Source organism: Brassica oleracea, chromosome C3 (assembly GCF_000695525.1).
Source record: "Brassica oleracea var. oleracea cultivar TO1000 chromosome C3, BOL, whole genome shotgun sequence".
Classification (NCBI taxonomy): Eukaryota; Viridiplantae; Streptophyta; class Magnoliopsida; order Brassicales; family Brassicaceae; genus Brassica; species Brassica oleracea.
This window is the reverse complement of record NC_027750.1, coordinates 31,312,784-31,336,707: the sequence shown is the minus strand read 5'-3', so window position 1 is coordinate 31,336,707 and position 23,924 is coordinate 31,312,784. Positions and strand designations below refer to the sequence as shown.

Here is a 23,924-nt window from a genome sequence, read left to right as displayed (position 1 = left end):
TGAATATGGCGAGCGACTTCACGGGGTCGCTCCAGCTAGGTCGCTCTGAGAGGTGCTTTGGAGCGACCTCATGACGTCGCTGCGGAACCTCGCTCCCATCCTCTGCTCGTCCAATGATCACATATTTCACCTCCTTTGAGCTCCAAATGCATCCAAATAGCTCCAAGAACTCCATGTGGCACTCCAACACTTGATAGAGACTCATGTATGCAAAATGTAACCTAAACATGACTAAATCCTAGTCTATATGATCAAAATGCACATGGATGAATGGATAAGATAATGGAAATATGCAAGATATCATAACACACTTACTAATAATATACACCCACCATCTCTTAAACTCCCGCATGGTGAATTGTTTTTAGGACAGACGCTTAATCCTCTATATATTAATTGAGAAGCATTTGAAAAATTAGAACCTTAATTTTGTATTAATTAAAAAAAACCCCGAATCCTAGGTGGCACTCTAGAAAAAATAAGGTTTTTATGTCATAATTTGTTTAATGTCCAATCCGATCAACCCATGATGTATTAATTATAGTTTTGTTCCATTATTTTTAATAAAAATTGATCCGATCCATCGGAAAGAAATTATATAATAACAACAAAAAATATTTTATATATATAAATAAAATGATCACATATATAAAAAAAACTATCGATAATATATACAAATAAACTCATCCTGCACAAGGCGCAGGTCTTATCCTAGTTGTTTATTATTGTTTGAAAACTCTTGGCTTTAAACTGATTTTTACCGGGGTCAATATAGTTATTGGTTTGAAAAATCTTGGCTTTAAACTGATTTTTAGCAAATATTAGGGGGGTCAATAAACTAATTTTACAACATTTTGTTAATTTTTCTTGCAAAAATACAAGAAAAGTTTATTTTTCTAAAAAAAACATAGGGGTCAGTTGACCCCCCTCCCTTCAACGTACCTCCGCCACTGGGCTTCAGATACTCGAAAAAAGAAACGAAATTACATTACTAATTTAAGTGAAAACAAGGATCATACAAGTACAAAGATGTGTATAAAATCGATGTGCATGCTTCCAATTTTGGGTGATTATTCTTGAATTTGTATCATAATAATAAACTCACATATATGATCGATGTGTCATAAATACAGGTGTGATTATTCTCGATCCTAATAATATCGCATCATTGCATTTTGCAACTAAAAGAGGAAAAGGGAAGGTTAATGGACTTTTTAACGTTTTCAAAAAGGCAACGTTACTAATTTACTATACTCACACATCTTTTTGTGAAAAGGTTCCACTGATTCAACTTTTCTTTTTATCTTTTGTCTGTGGCAATGGAGCTGAATCATTAATTTTGAGTGTGTGGATGCGGTTATGATTTTGGTGGCCGTTCAAAAAAAAAACAAGACCAGATCAGACCATACACTTATATGCGAATCTAGTTTCACAATTTTTACTACAATCATAATTGTATATAACTGTACTCGGTTCCCAGGCACTAACCGCAACGACCAAAAATAACAACTGATGACAACGATCAAGTGACTAAGTGCAACGATCAGCGATAGGCAAATGACTGTTCAATTATTAAGGATTAAACTTTATAAACTCAAATTTTCATATCTCAAACGAACCAAGACTAGTCGCAAAAACTATCATTGCGCAGAAGTGAACAAAATCGTAACATTGCTAGAACATGTTGGGTTTGATTCACTAAAATCTAAAGCTACACTAGCTATTAAATGAATAAGATTTTAGGTCACATGCCGCTGCCTCGAGGCTCCAGTGACCACAAAACATCATTATAATATGTATAGAATGTGGATTGTTGGGTGTTTTAGGCCTTGAGTGAATTTTTTAATTTTTATTTTATTTTGTCTTCGTCTTCTATCTTTTTGACTCATCTTTTGCTTATTTTTAGAAAATTAATGATATATTTAATTAAAACTGTAATAACAAAATAATATTATATAAATGTAAACATTGGAAGTATTAGTTATATATTGTACACATATTCGACTAAGTATACATGTATGTATAACATGGTTCCCAAGAAAATTATAACATATAAGATACGGGAAAATGAGCCTCAACTATTTAAAATCAATAAATTTAATATTGAAGTATTGCTTTGCACGATTTTATTCTCCAACTAATAGTTGATTTGGCAAATTAATGACTACAAAAATCAGCCGTTAAGTCATAAACTATTTTTGTTAGTTTTATATCAATTATCTTCGACATTGAACCTGAAAAACTCGAAATTCCCAAATTAAAATCCTAATTTTGAGTGAAGACGATTTCCGATAGTGTTTGACAATACATAGTTTTTTTCTCTTCTTAAGACTTACTTCTAAGCAAAAACAAATAATCTATTAAAATTTCTTTCATATGTAATGTTATTTTTATTTAACGAAACCAAAAAACTTAGAGAAAAGACAAAATATTAATTAACATGATAAAAATAGGAGAAATTTCATAGGATACTCCTTTCTAAATCTTTGTCCGACAGCAAAAAAAGGTGATTTCCGGTGATATTTATTTAGTGATCGGGCCGGGTTTGCTTCTTTATCACCGGAAATCGCCTTTGTTGTCACCAAAAATCGTCATCACTCAAAGTTAGGGTTTGAATTTGAGAATTTCGATTTTTTCAGGTTCAATGACGAAGATAATTGATATAAAACTAAAAAGAATCGTTTATGACTTAATGACTGATTTTTTTAGTCACAAATTTGCCAAGTCAACTATTTGCTGGGGAATAAAATCGTGCGAGCAATACTTCAATATCAAACTTGTTGATTTCAAATAGTCGAGGATTTAAATGTCTATTTTCCCTATAAGATACGTAGATAAAAACCGTCAAACTTGCGAGTTGGTGAGCTTGTATAAGGTTCTCTATTAAATTCAAAGAAGAAAGCATCCATCTTAAATACTTACAATTCTCCAAATACAACCATTTTCCTTTTGAAGTGAATTTGACCGATATTCTCAAACACCTATATGATGCACAATGTTCTTTGACAAGCATATAACAGTTATATAAGCGGATTCTTGTTTGAACTTTAAACCCAACCCTCTTTGAGTAGATCATTGGCCAAGAAACTTCACAGGTTCCAATTTCAGTAACCTAATTAGCTTTATAGTAGATAGAGCTAGTTACTAACTTCTTACATTTGCTGAAGATTACATTTCCACTTCATTGTCATCTACAAACAGAGATTATCTTATTTAATTTAATGCATCTCATTAGTTGCAATAGCTTAAATGTACACATTATTATATTTTGCTGAGGTATGTGTTCCTGCTGCTCTATACCATATTTAGTGGAAGAGAAAATAATAAACGACACGAGAAAAATTCAGTCAAAGCTTCACATATTGCAAAATGGTCGTTAAAATCGCGAGGAATAGACTGCATCACAGTAAGCAGAAAATCTAGTTAGTGGTATGAATATACAAACCTATTGCAAAGGAATTATGAAAGTACAAACAGCCGTATTCAAAAGTAAAATTTCGAAATTTTAAGCATTAGCCTTCATTTAATTTTCAATTTAATATTTAATATTCGATGTAAGCCTTTTTTTTTTTTTTTTTTTTTTTTTATGAAAGTATTCAAAAGGAATTATGAAAGTACAAACAGCCGTATTCAAAAGTAAAATTTCGAAATTTTAAGCATTAGCCTTCATTTAATTTTCAATTTAATATTTAATATTCGATGTAAGAAACTATTTATTAGAAATGAATACAGTTTTACACTCAATTATCACATTTTGTTTGTCAGATTTAGGTAAAAAAGGGTCTTGAACCGATTGATGCGCCTGGTGAAATGTGATCGGTTTGTTCCTACCAAGCATGGTGCATACATTGCCGTTAGAGTCTAGCAACAAATGACCCGCCTCCCTAAAGGGACTAGGTTTACCTTACCTGGCTATAACCATTGAACCTGTATACTCTATTACACTAGTTTCTTTGGTTGCATTATTGTGGCGTGGTTTCGTTTGGCGAACCATTAATGTTTCTTTAACAGTCGTTAATAAGTCAAAGTTATTCTATGAATAATGATAACTCTAACAATTTGTCTAGTCAGTTATTTTTAGCATTATTAAAATTATTAGAAACGAATCAAATCATTGGTAGTGTAGATTTTTTAAGAACTTATCAGTAAAATTAGGAAAAAATTATGTGGAAATGAAAAATTTCCGTAAATATATTCAGAGGCATTGGCGTTGGTGGCTGAAAGTGATATATTGTACTTGTACATTGGTTCCGGGTGTTATAATCTTTAATCCAACATTTGGTATACAGAGCATCTGGGGGAAGCATGAACCGACCATCAGAGAAGTGTCGGTAACAGAAAAAAAAAACAATTCCCACAACGCACCCACTTCCTCAAACAGTAATACACCATCATTTTATATTTAAATCCACAAGAGCATCATTATTAATAAATTTTCTACTTGGAATGAGTTTTCATTCTGTTTTTCATGATTAAAATAAAGAAAACCAATAAACAGAAAAAAGAAAAATAAAGATAGAAAAAGAAGAAAAAAAAATGATTGTCAGATGAAAAGTTATAAGAAATGAGAAACTCCTTTTGACATGCACCATTAATGCTTTATTTTTATAATAACGATGCTCTAATTCTCGAGCACGCACTTATTTGATAACTGCCGTAAGAAATGGAGTAGTAGATAATTTACAATCATAAAATAACAAATCAACTTGCATTGCAGTGTGCAGTGTGTACACTAACGCGGTAGAAAACCAACGCTATTACAAAGTCTACGTCTTGTACACGTGTCAAAACATAACTAGTCATGGTCAGAAAAGCAGGCCCTACTACGTGTAAGGGAATCACTAACCACTCTCCTTCCATCAGCTCTTTTGGACTCTCTGCTCTCTCCCCTCTTTACACTCTCTCTCTCTCTCTCACATAAGTAAAAAAAACACGAACCCAAGAAAAAAAAGAGTGAAGAAGATCGTTCGACCATTACAGCAGAATCTTAGCTGGATCCACCACTCCAAATTGTTTTCTCAAATTTTCCTCGAGAAAATCCCGAAGAAGAAAAATAAACAGAAAGAAAGAGAGAGAGAGACCCTACAGTATCAGATCTAGTTCACTGAAAAAGAACACAATGCTCTTCTTATTGTTCTTCTACTTCCTCTTCTCCTCCTCCGCCCTCGCCGACCGACGAGTCCTCCACGAGCCCTTCTTCCCAGTAGATTCTCCACCACCGTCACCTCCTCAATCCCCGCCCCTACCTAAGCTCCCATTCTCTTCCACCACTCCTCCAGACGCCACTTCACCTCCTTTCTTCCCTACATACCCTTCGCCTCCTCCGCCTCCCTCTCCAGCATCCTTCGCATCCTTCCCCGCCAACATCTCCTCTCTCATCGTCCCTCACGCCACTAAATCGCCGCCTAGCTCCAAAAAGCTTCTCATCGCCGCAATCTCCGCCGTGACCTCCGCCGCTGTAGTCGCCGCCCTAATCGCCTTGCTCTATTGGCGACGAAGGAGAGGAAGAAGTAGCCAGGAGAGTAACGCACCCGATGATAGCAAGACGTGGACAACCGACAGCAGCCGCAGAGTCCATCCACCTCCTCCTCCGACGACAGCAGCGCCTTCAGCACGGCGCAATGCTGAGGGTAGAGTTAGTAAGCAAACGACGAGGAGCTCAGCCAACACCAGCTCAGAGTTTCTTTACTTGGGAACGATGGTGAATCCGAGAGGAGTCGAGGATCATCAATCCGTGAGCAATAACGGTTCGAGCTCGAGGAAGCTCGAATCTCCAGATCTGCAGCCTCTTCCTCCGTTAATGAAACGAAGCTTCCGGCTAAATCCGGAGGTTGGATCGATAGGAGAGGAGGATGAAGAAGAGTTTTACTCCCCCAGAGGCTCAGCGAGCGGGCGGGAGACGCTAACCCGGGTCGGATCCGAGTCACGGAGAGTTTTCTCATCGGTTCCGAATCAAAACGCTAGATCTGTGAATAACGACACTATCTCCTGCTCATCGTCAAGCTCAGGCTCACCGGGGAGATCGACCTTCATCAGCATTTCTCCGTCGATGAGTCCGAAGAGATCCGAGCCTAAAGAAACTGTAATCTCCGTACCAGAGCCACCGAAGACTTCTCCGGGAAGCTCTGAATCATCTCCGGCGAAGATAACAGACTTTCGATTGGTGAGGTCTCCATCCCTCTCCCTAGCTTCCTTATCGCCGAGACTCTGCCCGGTGAAAAACGCTGAAGGAGGATTAGGTCAAATCTCGAGATCTCCGACGGTTACATCTCTAACGACTTCACCAGAGAGAGAGAACAAAGAAAAAAACTCTCTCCACAATCTCGACGACTCTCCTCGAAGCTCTTCACGATCATCCGCTTCAACGTCCCCGGAGAGACGACCTAACGACACTCCAGAAGCTTACTTGCGATCGCCCGTGCATTCTTCTGCTTCCACGTCACCGTACCGATGCTTCCAGAAGTCTCCCGAGGTGTTACCTGCGTTCATGAGCAACCTCCGTCAAGGATTGCAGTCTCAGCTACTCTCTTCTCCGGGACAAGGCTTCCTTAACGAGTTGGATGCATTGCGTACGGAGAAAGCTTCTCACAAGTCGCCGCCGGAGAAAGCTTCTCACGATCCACAGTCTGCCTCGTCGTCGTCTCTTTCGTCTTCTCCGGATAGAGACTTTAGCCATAGCTTAGATGTATCTCCACGAATCTCCAACATTTCATCTCAGATTCTACAGCCTCCGGTGTCTGCACGAGTGCCGCCTCCGCCACCTCCTCCACCGTTTCCGACATGGGCACGACGGAATCAAGCGACTCCTAAGGCGTCCCGACCACCTCCTCTCACGCCGCCTTCGAATCCTTTTGTGATCCCATCCGAAAACCTTCCAAAGACTTCACCAGAAGAGACTCTAAAAGAGACGTTCAGTGCCAATGAGCCTGCAGAGGAAACTCCTAAACCGAAGCTTAAGGCTTTGCACTGGGATAAAGTCAGAGCAAGTTCCGACCGTGAGATGGTCTGGGATCAGCTTCGTTCAAGCTCCTTCAAGTGAGTTAATCTCATAGTTTCTTCGTCACAATATGGTTGTAGAGAATATGGTTGTTGAAATTTTATTGGTGTGGTTGCAGATTAGATGAAGAGATGATTGAAACGTTGTTTGTGGCAAAGTCGTTAGACTCCAAACCAAATCAGAGCCAGACAACTCCAAGATGCGCTCTCCCAAGCCCGAATCAAGAGAACAGAGTCTTGGACCCTAAGAAGGCTCAGAATATTGCAATCCTGCTTCGTGCACTTAATGTCACTATTGAAGAAGTCTGTGAAGCTCTTCTTGAAGGTAACCTATGCTGTCTGTGAAGCGCTTCACATTTCATCTGCGTTTGTTTAGCTATGATCTAAGAAGTTGATGTCCTGAATGATTGTTGTTATGTTATGCTTTTCAGGCAATGCCGAAACACTTGGGACTGAACTTCTAGAGAGCTTACTCAAGATGGCCCCAACGAAAGAGGAAGAGCGCAGGTTAAAAGAGTACAAGGATGATTCGCCTGTAAAGCTTGGACATGCTGAGAAGTTCCTCAAGGCAATGCTAGACATCCCTTTTGCCTTTAAAAGAGTTGACGCAATGCTCTATGTAGCTAACTTTGACTCCGAGGTTGAATACCTGAAGAACTCTTTCCAGACTCTTGAGGTAATGTATAAAGCAAAGCTATCTTCTCTCTCTCTTGCTACCATTTGTGTTTGTAACGAATCAAACCTTTTATGGGGTAGGCTGCTTGTGAGGAACTGAGGAACAGCAGAATGTTCTTAAAGCTTCTAGAAGCGGTTCTAAAGACAGGAAACCGCATGAACGTTGGGACGAACCGAGGCGACGCACATGCGTTCAAGCTCGACACGCTCCTCAAGCTGGTCGATGTCAAAGGCGCTGATGGGAAAACAACTCTCTTGCATTTCGTTGTTCAAGAGATCATCCGAGCAGAAGGCACACGTCTCTCAGGTGACAACAATACACAAACGGATGACATCAAATGCAGGAAACTCGGCCTCCAAGTTGTATCAAGTCTATCTTCAGAGCTTGGCAACGTCAAGAAAGCTGCGGCAATGGACTCGGAAGTACTCAGCAGCTACGTCTCCAAGCTTTCCCAAGGCATTGCCAAGATCAACGAAGCAGTCCAAATCCAATCAACGGTCAGAGAAGAAAGCGGCAGCAGCAGTAGCGAGAGGTTTTTGGAATCGATGAACACGTTTCTGAAAAGAGCTGAAGAAGACATCATCAGAGTACAAGCTCAAGAGAGCGTAGCGTTGTCTCTCGTGAAAGAGATCACAGAGTATTTCCATGGGAACTCGGCTAAAGAAGAAGCACATCCGTTTAGGATATTCTTGGTGGTTCGAGACTTCCTCGGAGTAGTGGACAGAGTCTGCAAAGAAGTAGGGATGATAAACGAAAGAACAATGGTTAGTTCTGCTCACAAGTTTCCAGTTCCTGTGAACCCAATGCTGCCACAGCCTCTGCCTGGACTATTCGGACGAAAGCAGTCTTCTTCTTCTTCATCTTCAGACGATGAAAATAACTCATCTCATTAGTTTATTAAGATGGGATCAGCTTTGTGTTGTGTAAAATGTATCCAGTTTGTTTTGCCATAATATATAGAGAGAGGAGGGAAACAGAGACGCAAGTATTTATTTTTTTCTAAATTTGTGTAAAATATTATAGGTTTACATTTTAAATTTGTTCATCTTAAATTTTATGAATAAATCAGAATTCACTGTCGTTAGATGGAAAATCAAAACAGTAGTGTTTGATAATACAGAGTTTTTTTCTCTTCTTAAGACTTAAGCAAAAATAAATAATCTATTAAAATTTCTTTCATATGTAATGTTATTTTTATTTAACTGAAACCAAAATACTTAGAGAAAAGACAAAATCATTAATTAACGTGATAAAAATAGGAGAAATTTTCTAAGATATATCTTTCTAAGTTTTTGTTGCAAAATAACGTTCAATGAAGAAAATGAATAAAATAAGTTTTATCGAAAAGTAAAAATGTATTTTGATTCTAGGGTTAACTAATCTAGAATTAGGGGGTTTTGATGATAAGATTTCAAATTTAAAAAAAATAAAAATAAATATTAAAAATTTCAAAATAAAATGGAGCTATTTTTGTCATTTTCTTTTTGAAGACTATTTTTGTGACAAAAACTTAAAAATTGTTATTTAAGAGAATTGCCCTAAAAATAGTACAGACAAAAAGCTGGGAAAATTTGTTGATAAATTGGGAAATTGTTTTGGCAATTGTATCTAAAATTAATAGTTCTCAATTTTTTTTTTTATGTAAATTAATAATTGACAAAAGTAGTTATTTACAGTTTTGACATCATCTTTTAGTGTTTATCCAATTTTACAAGAATGAGCCCTTTATTTTGTTTCTTATCCTCTTGGCGCTTCCACTCATCGTCTCTCGTCGCCATTTAGTTATGATGTCGTCTCTTCCGACAATTCTCGCATCTTCTCCTCCGCGAAACCTATCCAAACCCTCCACTCCTCAAACTCCAAATTCCGACCAAAGTCGCACAGCTCCACTCAACAACATATCTCATTCGCTACACCTTCTGTCCAAAACCAATCTCTCTCTCACCCTTTCTCACACCATCCTCTGTTCCCCTGTCCTCGCATCAACACAACCCTTCACCTCAATCTCCGACCAATCCACCGGAAAAATCGATCTGGAGTCGATTCTGATCACGATCGACAACTTTTTCAACAAGTACCCGTTTTTCGTGGCGGGATGCACATTCATCTACCTCGTCGTCTACCCGGCGGCGATCTTCTACCTGAGGAAGTATAAACCGATAACCGCCATCAACGCGTTTCGTAAGCTCAAGAGCCAGCCTGATTCGCAGCTTCTTGATATCAGAGACGACAAGACGTTGGCCTCGTTGGCGTCGCCGAGTCTCAAGTTTCTGGGTAAGAGCTCGGTTCAGGTTCCGTATAGTGAGGAAGATGAGTCGGGGTTCGTGAAGAGAGTTAAAGAAGGATTCTCTGATCCGGAGAACACAGTTGTTTGTGTACTTGACAAGTAAGGATTTAGACCAAAAGCTTGATACTTTTTTTAAGATATTGCTTTGTGTTTGTCTTACATGTTTTGATGTGGAAGGCAGTTTTGATGGTAACTCCATGAAAGTGGCTGAATTGCTGGTTGAGAATGGATTTAAAGAGGCTTATTACATCAAAGGCGGCGCGAGAGGGAAGAATGGTTGGTTGGTATGTTGTCTATGTGTCTTCAGATGTTTTGGCAGAGTACATCGGTTGTTTTTGATTTTGTTCTGTTCACAAATCCTGAGGGTTTTGGTTTGCAGGCCATCCAAGAAGAGCTTTTGCCTCCACCTGTGCATATGTATACTGCCAAAAATGCAAAATCTTCAAGTAACAATGAAGCGTCCATTGTTGGAACCGAAAACTGATTTAAGATCATAGAGCTAAGTGGTATGCAGATTCACATTCATAATGCTACAACAAAAGTTCCTTTTTTTTTGTTTTTTTTTCTCTCTTCCAATCAGCTTGCTTCAATATTGCAGTGACAATACAAGGCTATTGAAGCATTACAATGAGATAGCTTCTCTAGGTAGAAGACTTGTTTAGAACTCAAGTCCAGTCTCTTCAAAGTTCTTTATACACACACTGAATATTCATGCCATTATAACACAATGGTATTTGTTATTATCATGTAGCTCTTGTGCTTTCTACCTTTTTTACATCGCATTGTATTGATATATCTCAACAATAAAACCCAAAAGATTCATGTGTAAGCCCTAATTTGCTCTTCTTAAGATTCTTTGAAATGATAATCTTTGGGATAATAAGTGATATCACCAAAACAAAAGAATAGTTTTAAAATGAGGAGTGACAAGAAACAATAGCATTTCCCCAGCAATGAAAATATATAAAGTCTGCTACTCTTCTTCTTCGTTTTTTTTAACTGTCCCTCGGTCGAAGCGAACCAAGAACTCTATGTTTCCATCGGCGCCCTTGATGGGAGATTCGATAAACCCTTTGTTGGTGAATCCAAAGTTCTCAACACCATTTATTATCCTCTCAAGAACCTTCTCAAGCCATCAAAGATAGTAACCACTACGTTAGAAAGAACAGACAAGGATTCAACTGTCACAAAGACTAAAGGGAAATACAAACATACCTCCTGATGTACTTCAGGGTCTCTCACTATCCCACCCTTCCCAACCTTGAAAGGAAACAAAAAATGTTGAAGAACAAATTAAAAATAATAATTGCAGAGAAGATTTGTATGCTTTTTTCAGAGTTTAACTGTGTAAATAATCAAATAGTTTTGATTACCTGTGATCGTCGAGCTTCAAATTGAGGTTTAACAAGGGTAACTAAAGTTGCATCTTCATTCATCACATTCATAACAGCTGGCATCACCTGTTCATTAAGTTTTAAGCATATAAAAAACATAACAATCATCATAGTTTCTGCAAACAAAATGAACAGAACCAAACTTACCTTGAGAATGGAAATGAAGGAGAGATCAAGTGTCACTACGTCGACTTTCTGTGGGAGTCCTGGGAGGTATCTCACATTTGTCCTTTCCATAACAGTCACGCGCTTATCATTGCGGATTTTATCCGCAACCTGTTACAATACACTGACTAATTAGTAATTAGGAGACTAAGATTTTGCAGGAAAGAAAATCAAACAATGTGTGTTGAACAAAGCTTAGCACCTGACCATAACCAACATCAACACCATACACATGAGCGGCACCATAACGAAGCAAACAATCTGTAAACCCTCCAGTAGAAAGTCCAGAATCAAGAACCACTTTCTCAGAAACGTCAACATCTAGCTTCTCTATTGCAGCTTCCAGCTTCAGCCCACCTCTGCAAGTTGAAGAGAACAGAGAGAGGACAGTCGACAAAAAAAAACGAAGATCTCAAAGCACTAAGGAAACCTTATAAAGATAGGGTAGTAATAATCACCTACATACGTATTTGGGAACCTCAGCTGTAATCTTTATGGATACATCATTTCCTACAGGCATCCCAGCTTTACTGGCTCTTTTCCCATCCACAAGAACTTTGCCTAAATTAACATACACACTAGAGTTAAGCTTTTGTCGCATAGTTAACACTAAAGATTAAGCTACACCAAGAACAATGCGCTATATGTAAGTACCTTGTAGAATCCATGATTGTATTAGTGTGCGACTGTATTCCTGATACCTTTCGAGACATGCCTCATCCAGTCTCTGTTTCTTGCTGTTATAGAACAAGAAGAGTTTCATTACAGAAAGATGTAAAGCTTCTTGATATTGATATTAAAAGAAAAGACAGCTTACTTCTTTCCACGTATAGCAGAAGCAAGACATCTGACAGAACTGGCTTCTCCTGCTTTAACCCATCTCGCTGAACAGATAATTACAAATCATCAGTGACGAAAATGAAAAAGAAAAAAAAAACAAAGCTTTCAACATTTCATCTAAAACTGAACAACATTTTTTTAATCACAAAGGTTGTCTCTTTCCTCTAGAATTTGACAATTAGGACTATAAATTTGGGTTTTCCCATCGATTAGATTGATTTTGTTCACCTAACATGAAATTGACAATGCACTCTAAGTGTTTGTGGAAATTACCCAACCCAGAAAACTTCAGACAGAAGAAAAAACAGTCTCTAGCAACAAACCCATAAGTTAAGTAGATTACGTACATCTGCGAAGAAACCATAGAACATACCAGAGAGAAGAGGATTGCGAGAGTTGGAGAAGAAGCCGACGAGGGAGTTGCTGTAAGAGCGCAAGGTGATGGGAGACTTAAGAACATGAGAACCCATCTTTTTGTTCCTCCTTGGGGGAAAAGATCGACCAAAGTACTGATCTTCCTAACTTCAAAACGGAGAGGATATGATACTTGTTCTAGGTTGCGAGGACCGAAGCCTCTTCCTGAGTAAAAAGGTTTCCGTTTTATCATTTGTCATCTTTTTACTTGTCCATCAAACCAACTATACTTGAAATAATTAAAAAGATCCTTGAGGTTTGTTTGTTGACAAATATAACCCCTAGCTAAAACGACAATCACAATCAGCCACCTAACTAAAAGATCCTTAGGGTTTGTTTGGAATTAGCTCAAATTCCATGAAAGTTCTTGCAAATAATTCAAAATTTATGTTAATGCCTCCAGGCTATAAAACTTTTCTTGATACGACCGTGGCCACCAGCACTTTTTCCCCCTTGAAAGAGAAGGATCACTACGATATTGATGTTAGAACTTCCACATGATTAGAGAAGATATTATGTCGTGTTCCAGAATCATAATTATTATTCGAATACAGTGACGGTTCAAGTTTAAATACTTGAGCCTTGGGGCATGCTCATGGAAAATCTCCGAGTGCCAAAACCTAGCCCTTTATTAAAGTATAATATGTTCGGATTTTTAAAATAATTTTGCCAAAGTGAGAGTTTCTTACCTATTTGTACAGTTATTTTAGTTGAATTCTCTGATTTTAAGAAATAAATTTTATTTTAGAGACTGAGATTCTCTGATATTGGTAGTTCCAAAGATTATATTGTGTAGGTAGGTACTCTGATAAAACCCATGAACATATGTTTTAGGTACCAAAACATATTACAAATTTAGAAAACATGTTTTAGATTTTGATTGTAATGCAATGATTAATTTTGCTACGTACACGACGGGCAAAGATTAAATATAGACTAGGGCAAACCCTCCCTACGGACGGGCGAGTCAATAAACTAATAGTGTAGTATGTTTTAAGAAAAATGTTTAAATTTTTCAAAAATTTATGTTTATATAACACCAACAAAATTTGCTTAATCCAATTTCCTTAACTAATTGATTTAGTTAATGGATTAGTTAAATTTTGAACTGAAGCTTTCTCAAAGAAAAAAAATTGACACAGAAGCATTCTCCGTTTTTATGAAACTGTAATGACCTGGTTTGCTTAACCAATTGGTTTAGTTAATGAATTAGTTAACATTTAAACCAAAGCATTTCTCTGGTTTTTTAACTGTGTGTATATATGTGTGCCGACATATCTAATTATTTATCTTTTGGTCAAAAACATACTTAATTATTTAGACCTTTTTCTATGGAGAAATTTTAATTATACCACAAGTTTAATACCAATTTTCAAATTTACCACTAATGAATGACTATTTTCAAAAATAACCTAAATTTGTGATAAATAACACTAAGTTAAGTTTTCTAAATATTTATAAAACATTTATAAACCCAAACCAGACCCTTAAACATTAAATTCTAAACAATAATCACCAAATACTAAACCCAAATGTTAGTATATTTTGATTGATAGTATTTTTGAAAATGAGTACTCAACTTGTGGTATTTTAGACAATTTCTCTTTTTATATAGAAATAATATAGCGATTAGTGATTTGATGAAAAAAAAAACATAGTGATTAGTGTAAGGCTATTGTATGTCTTTCTTTGAAAATGCATGGTACCTATCACATTCTATCTTCCTCTTTGTATTGGTTTAGACTATGTATATATAAGTTTCTAGCTGACTCTTTTTATTATAACTAAATTAGAATGAAAATTAAAAATTTTAAAAGTGAAATATATATATATATAAATAGAATTAACCATATAATCTATTAAAAATAATAAAATGAAAATAGTGGAAGTTCGTGTTGTATTCAATTGAGGGCAAAATATACATTTCTAAATGTTAACTAAAATTTAAATAGTTTCTGCTTGGCAATAATATAAACTGTTAATATTATCTTTAGAAAAAAATATGTCCAGTAAAAGAAAGGACGGAACGTACAGAGCCTCTGCAGCTACAAAGATTGCAAAGCAAACATTTAACATCATATACAAAAGTTAAATCAACTGATTAAGACAGGAACGGTAACAGCCATAGCGTCTGAAGCACATACTCTCTGGTGTACCTGAAAGGACGGAACGTACAGAGCCTCTGCATCAGTCGGTCTGTTGCATGGATCCCAGAGCAGAGCCACTGAAAGATCATGTAAAAGGCAAAAGATTTTGATTGTAATGCAATGAACATATGTTTTAGGTACCAAAACATATTACAAATTTAGAAAACATGTTTTAGATTTTGATTGTAATGCAATGAACATATGTTTTAGGTACCAAAACATATTACAAATTTAGAAAACATGTTTTAGATTTTGATTGTAATGCAATGATTAATTTTGCTACGTACACTACATTTTTCCTTTTTTCTTTCTTGAAATTTTCGTTTTGATAAGGAAACTAAGTTGGCCTTACTTTAGTTATATAATAATTTTAAATGGAAAAAGTTAAAAAATAAGAAAATCAAATAGGAAATTGGATAATAGAACCAAAAAGGAAAAAAGGAAGAGGTTCTTAAAGAGATATATATATATATATATATATATATATAACTCAAGAAACATAATCTGTTAAAAAAAAAGAAACATAATCTGTTCGTCTATATTCGAAAACCCTAAACAACACCCATAGCCACCAAAACTCACAAATTGATAATGTCAGAAGTAACATTAAGCGTTAAAATTTCACGATGTGGGGATAAAGAATCCAAAGCTGTCCTAGGCTATGGGCAAGTTTCTCAGGAGTGCGGTGCGATTGATGAGTGCTGTTGGGTTGAACGCAGAACTGTAAATCTCTTATTCATCCCGTTTTTTTCTTGTTATAAAAGTTTCTCATTCCTCTACATTAAAACTGACCCACTGATCTCTAAACTTATTGCAGATTCAGATACAAGATAACATATGGCTTGAAGGAGATCCTGGCTTCCCAATACTAGAACAATGCTTCCCAAAACTAAGGACACTGGAGAATACGGTTGACAAAAAATACGGATTGTGTTACACCAAGAAGAGGACACGCAACAGAATGATGATGTCTGATCTACCAGATGATTTGTTAGAGGCGATACTATGTCGCATTGAGGCTACATCTCTGAAACGGTTACAATCTACTTGCAAACGATGGAACCATTTAATCAACAATAGGAGATTCACAATAAAACACTTGGAAAAAGCTGCAAAGCAGTCTCTGAGTCTCATGTTGAATGCGAATGGGGTGTACTCGGTGAGCATCAACCTCCCTAGATCTTCACCTGTAGAGGTCACAGAAAAAATTGACCTGATCTATCCTCATTCAAGTTTAGATGAACGCATGATCTCTGAATACTGTCACACTGACGGCTTATTGTTATGCGTCTGCGTTAACGATGTGTTTGGTTTCTCTAACATGTCTAATGAAGATGCTAGGTTTGTGGTATGGAACCCGTGTACTGGTGAAACCAAGAGCATCCAACCCAGATATCCTTCCACGCTAAGCCACACCTATTCTCTTGGATCCTACAAAAACAAAAAATCCAACGATATTAGCTACAAAATATTGAGCCACACGGGTTGTGGCAAAAACCAAGAATTCGATATCTACGATGTTAGCTCTAATTCATGGAGGACTCTCGATGTCACTTTGGACTGCAAGTTTGAGTTCTTTAGTAACGTGTCTTTGAAGGGAAAGACTTATTGGTTTGCATCAGATGAAAAAGAGAAACAGCTCGGCATATTCTTAGTCAGTTTTGACTATACAACTGAAACATTTGGACGTCTTAGTCTTCCCTATCAGCATCCTAGCTATCAAACAATGTCTCTATCTGTTGTTGGAGAAGAGAATCTTTCCGTGTTATTACAACACAAAATTTCATCGAAGACAGAGATTTGGGTGACAAATAAGATTGGTGAGACTAAAGTGGTGTCGTGGATCAAGGTCTTAGCAGTCGATTTAAAGCCTGGGCTTGATACTTATCATTGCATAAGTTTCTTGGTGGATGTCGAGAAGAAAGTCCTAGTGTATAGTGCATTCGTGGTAGGAAAAAACGAACACGTGGAATACATCGTCGGGGAGGACAATGAAGTTAGGGAAGTGGCCCTTGGAATCGAGTATATTCCATTTTTTCTGAATTACGTTCCAAGTTTGACACAAATCGAGCTACACGCAAACCTTTGTATTTAGGAATTTCGTAATTTGTATATATTTACTGGTTATCTTCATCATGAAGTCCTTTTGAATTATTAGAGCTCTTTTCTCAGTTTCAAGCTTTTCATAATTCAGACAATTAACTTGTATGATTTAGTTCTCTTTTCTCTTCTAGGACTAGAGTAGAGCTCTCCACTTTAAGGGAGACAGACCTATATTTGAAGGTTTATCTATCAAATGAGAAGCCTATATTCCTTGAAGGCTGACGGACAAAAGAATTGCTAGGATGGCGCACACACTTGGTGTTAGAATAGTTACCATAGAGCTTACAAGACTAGACCAACATAGTTTAACCCGGTTTACAAGACTAGACTAACATAAAGCTTACAAGATAATCAATGTTGGCATAAACACTTGATCCGAAGATGTATGTGTTATTAACAGTGTGGGCCACAAAACTCAGGGGAGTAAGGCCCATACTGAAGAGCAGAGTTCGAATCCCATTGAATCACCTTTAACGGTCAAAACTTCAATGTTCAAAGCAAAAGCAAGCCTTGTGTACGGGACTGACAGTTCACGAGATCAAGACGGCTAACAGATTTGGTTGCCTAACGGAGTGTGCTGTCATGTGCTGACAAAGGAACTAGGTTAAATTGTGTTTGTGTATAAAAGAAGAACATGATGTAACATTTGGCCGCAAGTTGAATAATAGAAAAGTTTAAAGTTATCTTCTTCATTTAAACTTTCTTCTCTGTTCTACATGGTATCAGAGCCATGGAGGATACTGAAACGATTTCAACAATACCCTCTCTGAGTATATTTCAGTGTGTTACTCTCAAACTTTCTTCCAAAAACTATCTTATGTGGAAAACTCAGTTTGAATCTTTCCTGTCAAGTCAGTCACTTCTGGGGTTCGTTAATGGCAGCTCAAGTCGTCCAGCTCCTACCATCACAGTTGGAAACGGTGAAGAAGCTACAGAGCAAGCCAACCCTGAGTTTGTGAAGTGGGTTCGGAAAGATCAACTAGTCATGGCGTGGTTGTTTGGTTCGCTTACTGAAGAGGCTCTGAGATCTGTCTATGGACTACACTCCGCTCAAGAGGTATGGTTCACTCTGGGAAAGAAATACAATCGAGTGTCAGCAACGAGAAAGCTGGATCTACAACGCAGTTCAAGGTATGTCGAAAGGAAAGAAGTCTATGACTGAGTATCTAGGTGATGTGAAAGGCGTTTGTGATCAGTTAGACTCAATAGACTGTGCTTTGTCTGAACAAGAAATGATATATGGTGCGTTAGCTGGTCTTGGAAAGGAGTATGAATCTATATGTATTGTGATTGAGCATTCCATGAATTCTTTTAATGAGATGAGTTTTGAGGATGTTGTGTTCAAGCTCATAACTTTTGATGACAAGGTGAAGGTTCTCAACAATCAGCCAGAACCAAGCCCTCACCTTGCCTTTCATGCTGGCCGTGGTTATTCTTCACTTGGTCGTGGAGGTAATAGCAACAGGGGAGGCTACAGAGGATGTGGCAACTACTCCACTCATGGTCGAGGCTTCAGTCAACAGTTCACTGGATCTTCTGGAACAAGACCAACCTGTCAGATATATGGTCGTTATGGTCACTCCGTCGCTTGCTGTTACAATCGGTTTGATCAGGACTATGACAGTCCAGATACAATTCACAATGCTCTTACAACAATGCGGCTGTCTGATCAAGAACGACAGTCAGGTGCTGAGTGGTATCCAGATTCAGCTGCATCAGCTCACATCACCAACGATCCAAATCAGCTCACCTCCTCTGCTCCCTACCTTGGTAATGATCAAGTTATCGTCGGTAATGGAGACTTCCTCCCTATCACTCATGTTGGGTCCGTAGCTTTGCAAACAACGCACGTTACTTTACCTCTTGAGGATGTCTTGGTTTGTCCATCAATTACAAAGTCCTTATTGTCAGTTTCTAAACTTACTTCAGACTATCCTGTGAGTTTACCTTTGATGATACATCAATTACAAAGTCCTTACATTTATCGCTGATGTATAATGTATCATTTTGATTTAAAAATCACATATTTTAAAACTTACATGTAAGTAATTTTGACTACTCAAATTATTTTACATTCTTAACTTTTTTACAGATCTAACTTAATTTTTATGAAAAGAAAAATATGATTTTTGTGTCTTTGGTTAATCAGTGATAAATGTATTAATGCTTTTATGTTACCTTTTATTCGTGTTTGGCTAACTTTTACACATGTTAATTATATGTATATAGCTAATTTTATTGAGAAACTCCCTATGATAAATTTTTTTTAAAGTTTTTGTCACAAAAATAGCATTTAATGTAGGAAATGACCAAAATAAGTTTTATTAAAGGGTAAAATAATATTTTTATCATAGGGTTAACTAATTTAAACATATGATTTAGAGTTAAGGTGTTGGTTTTGGGGATATTGTTTCAAATTTAGAAAAATAAAAAAATAAATATTGAAAATTAAAAAAAAAGGTTATTTTAGTCATTTTCATTTTTAAAAACAGTTTTTGTGATAAAATTTTAAAAATGTTTATTTGAGAGAATCTGTCTAATTTTATTCGTAAAAAAATAGTTTCTTGCGTAAGCACAGGCAACAACACTAGCAGGGCCGGCCCTGGGCCAAGCCCAATGAAACATTTGTCTTCGGCCCCCAAAATTTTTGAAAATTTTTATATGTAAATAGTTCTTCAATTTGTAAAAAAAAAGTTTTTAGGCAGAGAAGGTTCTTCTGACAGTCAAACCACAATGTAAGACAATTTTCCTTCGATTGTGTTATTTTTTTCTTAGTGATTGTGGTGACGGTGCGCAAATCATCTCTGATTCCAACTTGCTTCTGAATGTGACAGATGGTTTCGGGGAGAAGGGTAAGCCAGCCTTTGGGGGTGAAGGAGCACTTCCTCCAAATGCGACGCTTGAGATCGAGCTGGAGTTAATTTCCTGGAAGACAGTTTCTGAGGTGACTGATGGTAACAAGGTCATCAAGAAAATCTTGAAACAAGGGGAAGGTTGTGAGCGTCCCAACGACGGGGCGGAGTTGCTTTCTTGGTCTAGTGTCAAGGACATATGCAAAGATGGTGGTGTGTTTAAGAAGATTGTTGCTGCGGGGGAGAAGTGGGAAATGCCAAAGGATCTCGATGAAGTTCTCGGTGTGTGTCCAGTTTCTTTGTGAATTACTTTAGAGATTGGTCTGTGTTTTGATATCCCTAACGGTATTCTCCTGTGTATTTGTTTGTTCAGTTAAGTATGAGGCTAAGCTCGAGGATGGTACGGTTGTTGGGAAATCTGATGGTGTTGAGTTCACTGTTAAAGACGGTTAGTGCTCTGTTTCTTCTGACAAATCATGGGGATGTAAAGATAGTATGTTCTGTCCCTGACAATCTTTGTGGTCGACGTCATTAATAGGTTACTTCTGTCCTGCACTTGCTAAGGCTGTGAAAACCATGAAGAAGGCAGAGAAGATTCTTCTGACTGTTAAACCACAATGTAAAACAATTTTGCTTCGATTATGTTTTTTCAGTGATTGTGTTGACGGTGTGCAAATCATCTCTCACTCAAACTTGCTTCTTATTTTGACAGATGGGTTTGGGGAGAAGGGCAAGCCAGCTTCTGGTGGTGAAACTGCGGTTCCTCCAAACGCGACCCTTGAGATCGAACTGGAGTTACTTTCCTGGAAGACAGTTCCTGAAGTGAATGATGATAACAAGGTCATCAAGGATCTCGATGAAGTTCTCGGTGTGTGTCCTTTTCCTTACGAATATGCGTTAAGAAGATTTTCTTGTAAATTCTAACATCACATCATGTGTTTGTTCTGTTTGGTCAGGTGATTATCAAGAAAGAGAGGTATATTTGGCCGTATACAGTGTCTTTCAAAAATATGGTACGTCATCAGAGCCACGAGTTAAGCAGATCCTCGTAGATCTCAGATCTGAACTTGGCATCTCTGAAGATGTATCCTCCAAACTTGAGAATGAGAAGAAGCCCAAGAACGAGGATACAGATCCAAACCCACTTTATGATTTAATGTCTGCGTTAGTGGAAGAGAAGACTTCAGAAACTTCTGAAGAACGAGAAAGAAAGAAAAGGTATTATAATCGTTTTTTGTTTTAACCTTTTGAGCAAGTTTTAAACTCTTTTTGTGTTTTCTTCAGGAGTGAGCAGGTTTACAAGGTACTGATGGCTGCTGTTAAAAGGGTAAGTTTTCTTTCTGTTTTTTTCCCCCGTGTTATACGTGATTATCTTAAATCATGAGGTCAATATATCATTGGAATTGTCTGCAATTAGTACGACCTTCTGTCGTTGATAATAATTTATTTCAACGTTATAAGCGATTATCTTCAGAAGCTCACAACTCCACTTTAATGGCTTGCAGTGTACGAAGAAGGATGCAGAACAGGCTTACTTCAACACTCTCAATGTTATGAGTTCAAAATGTACTCCTCTCACCAAAGTAAGCACTATTTTTGGAGCTTCCATGTTTATTACATTGATTTGTTCAGATTACGCTTATACCTTGTCTTCTTCTTTTCAGAAGAGTGAAGATATACTGATCAACCTGTCCAAGGAATGGAAAATCGAAAAGGACACTCACAACAAATTTCTTGTTCGAATCAAAAGGGCTAAAAGTTTCTGTCCCCTAAGGTAAGCTTTGTTTGTTCGAGAATCTCTTACTGTTTTTTGTGTCTTCTTTACTAACTCTCTTTCTTTGTATGTATATCTCAGCAAATCCTCACAAGCACAAGCAAAGAAAAATGCATGCTCCATTTGCAAAAGGCAGGATTTTTTCAGTCGGAGAGACTTAGCGAAGCATGAGAGGACATGTCGTGAGATAGAAAAGAAGCAAATGTGTCAGGACGTCTTCGATCGTGTTGTGAGGAAACCAAGAACGCCCAGAGTTGTGGTTGCAAGACCTGGAAAAGAAAAGGAATCCAAAGATGTCCCAAGCTGCCAAGTTTCTCCGACTGATGATTGCTGTATCGTCGAACGCAACCATGTAAATCTCTTCTTTTCTTTAAATTCTTTTTTATTCGAGGCTGAACACCACACTGATCTTTAAAACTTGCTGCATTGCTGCAGGATCCTGTACAAGACAACATCTGGCTACAAGGTGATCCTGGTTTCCCATTCCAAGAGACCTGAATAAAGTTTCCAACTGGTATCTCTTAGCTCTTATGTCAAAAGATACTTTTTGTATAAAAACCATCTGACCGACAACATATATTTTACATAACAAAAACAAAAGTTGTGTTTTCAGTTTCATGCTTTGTTAATTACGTTGAATAGAAGATGTCCCTTTGGGGGTATGGTCGTACTTCATAGTAGGAGACTTTTTACTCAGTTGGAGAATGTGGATCAGGCTAAGTTTGAGGTTCTGTTATGGGCATTTGAAAGCATGTCTTCTCATCATCAGTCCCATGTTATTTTCGCTATGTCTGATTCATCTGTGGTGGATATGTTGAACAATCCAAGAAGATGGCCAGTATTCTATCATCAGTCGTTTGTTTTGCTGGCCAGGTTAGATAGGATTAAGGAGTGGAAATTTGTTTTTGAGCTACAAGCAGCTAACAGTGTAGCCTTCTTCATTGCTGAAAGTGCTACTCATCATGTGTTTGGACAATCTTATGTCGCTCGTGGTGCTCCTTTGTGGTTAGGAGAGTTCTTTGATTTTGAGAAATCCTTAGCCTCTGGTTAGCTTGGGTAGTTGGGATCCATTTTGGTTGTATAAGAGTTATTGGTTGGTTTTTGGTGCAGGTTTTAAGCAGTTTCAGTTGTTTGGAACTGTTTATGTTGCCTTTTACCTGTTTAATAGTTGTATCTCAAACGTTGTCCACTTTTTAATGTCCCTTTGTTGGTGCACAAAGAAAAAGGAGATGTCACGTGTCATGATAACTACCAAACCATATAAACAGAGATTGTCCTATAAAGTATTTATGATTCCTTACATAATTTTTTTTTTTTTTGTGTTTTCAGTTTCAAGCTTTACTAATTACGTGACAATTCCATTCATACTTTAAAGAACTTTTTCCTTGGCCCCTCCCTCATACATCTAACAAGTAGCAATAACAAAAAGGCAAAAAGAGAGTCCAGGTGTCTTCACATAATCAAAAATTTGGAACCATTGTGTAATGAAAGTATGAATTTAAGAATTTATTAAGTATCGGTTTGCAGCTTTATTAGGATCCAACTCTTCATATTACACAACCACTCAACACTTCAACACTTATATAGTAGTACTTAACATGTCAATATTTAATAGCGTCAACAGCCATTACTACGGTAGAAATCAATTGTTGCTGACCATTGTTGTGCTACCCTAAGCAGGGAAATTTCGTTCTTAAAAATGTTACTTATGAAATTTCTCAAGTAGGGTAGAATCATAAATTAAGAAGCTTTAAATGGGATAGTTAGGGCATCTGTATCGCGCGGTTGTTAGCGCGTCTTTAGCATAATAGGTAACTAATTTAAATCAATTTAAATTAATAATACAGAAAACGTTAGCTCACGTATGTTAATTAAAAAGTTTTAAGTTTGTGTCCTTAGCTGCACGTGTCACATAGAGAGGGGAAGGAGTGTTCGGTGTTGGGAAAGTCTTCCATCTCTCTCAACGAAATCATTCGCATCGTCTCCCATCTCTCTCGACGGTTTCCCTCCACCGAGCTCTCGACCGCGGACTCCGTCGAACCTGATGTGCCCCAGTCCATGGACCAGACTGATCAGAACGCTCCAGACGTCCCAGTTGAGGTTCATCCTTCCGATCAGATCAGACAGACCAATCGGGCTGTGTACCGTCTCGATCCACTTACATCCGGAATGAAGCTTCGACCAAGTCCACGTCCTGAAGACCAATCTGACCGAACCAGTACGCGACCTTTCCAGCCATCTCGACAAGCCAAAGCCAACAGCCGAGCCAGACTTGA

The 23,924-nt window shown here is 37.6% G+C and overlaps 6 protein-coding genes across 6 annotated transcripts in view; 5 read left to right on the top strand and 1 right to left on the bottom strand.

The window, feature by feature from the left end:
- Nucleotides 1-4,886: 4,886 nt before the first annotated feature.
- On the top strand, nt 4,887-8,747 carry LOC106334909 (formin-like protein 1). The gene is made up of 4 exons (XM_013773295.1): nt 4,887-7,035; nt 7,116-7,321; nt 7,428-7,672; nt 7,753-8,747. Exons 1-4 carry the CDS (start codon nt 5,120-5,122, stop codon nt 8,563-8,565), a joined length of 3,180 nt encoding a protein of 1,059 aa, XP_013628749.1. The 5' UTR covers nt 4,887-5,119; the 3' UTR covers nt 8,566-8,747.
- A 650-nt stretch (nt 8,748-9,397) lies between these two features.
- On the top strand, nt 9,398-10,804 carry LOC106336469 (rhodanese-like domain-containing protein 4A, chloroplastic). Its single transcript, XM_013775304.1, has 4 exons — nt 9,398-10,058; nt 10,141-10,243; nt 10,339-10,465; nt 10,558-10,804. The coding sequence occupies exons 1-3, from the start codon at nt 9,457-9,459 to the stop codon at nt 10,441-10,443; spliced, it is 810 nt and encodes a 269-aa protein (XP_013630758.1). The 5' UTR covers nt 9,398-9,456; the 3' UTR covers nt 10,444-10,465; nt 10,558-10,804.
- On the bottom strand, nt 10,741-12,957 carry LOC106336468 (putative rRNA methyltransferase YqxC). The gene is made up of 9 exons (XM_013775303.1): nt 12,732-12,957; nt 12,336-12,402; nt 12,173-12,255; nt 11,977-12,079; nt 11,721-11,877; nt 11,501-11,629; nt 11,333-11,419; nt 11,175-11,219; nt 10,741-11,082 (listed from the first exon to the last, which is right to left on the bottom strand). Exons 1-9 carry the CDS (start codon nt 12,826-12,828, stop codon nt 10,933-10,935), a joined length of 918 nt encoding a protein of 305 aa, XP_013630757.1. The 5' UTR covers nt 12,829-12,957; the 3' UTR covers nt 10,741-10,932.
- A 2,501-nt stretch (nt 12,958-15,458) lies between these two features.
- LOC106333781 (putative F-box protein At3g25460) lies at nt 15,459-17,023 on the top strand. Its single transcript, XM_013772190.1, has 2 exons — nt 15,459-15,642; nt 15,737-17,023. The coding sequence occupies exons 1-2, from the start codon at nt 15,511-15,513 to the stop codon at nt 17,012-17,014; spliced, it is 1,410 nt and encodes a 469-aa protein (XP_013627644.1). The 5' UTR covers nt 15,459-15,510; the 3' UTR covers nt 17,015-17,023.
- Nucleotides 17,024-18,056: 1,033 nt separating this feature from the next.
- LOC106330375 lies at nt 18,057-22,260 on the top strand. The gene is made up of 12 exons (XM_013768848.1): nt 18,057-18,899; nt 19,717-19,732; nt 19,857-20,156; nt 20,248-20,322; nt 20,413-20,493; nt 20,587-20,742; nt 20,831-21,092; nt 21,159-21,201; nt 21,380-21,457; nt 21,539-21,648; nt 21,730-22,000; nt 22,084-22,260. The coding sequence occupies exons 1-12, from the start codon at nt 18,057-18,059 to the stop codon at nt 22,144-22,146; spliced, it is 2,298 nt and encodes a 765-aa protein (XP_013624302.1). The 3' UTR covers nt 22,147-22,260.
- A 49-nt stretch (nt 22,261-22,309) lies between these two features.
- LOC106330374 overlaps nt 22,310-23,924 on the top strand; it is a 6,390-nt gene continuing 4,775 nt past the window's right edge. The window contains exons 1-2 of the mRNA XM_013768847.1: nt 22,310-22,694; nt 22,759-22,807. Coding sequence (XP_013624301.1) covers nt 22,310-22,694; nt 22,759-22,807 — 434 coding nt within the window. The remainder of the gene's footprint in view (nt 22,695-22,758; nt 22,808-23,924) is intronic.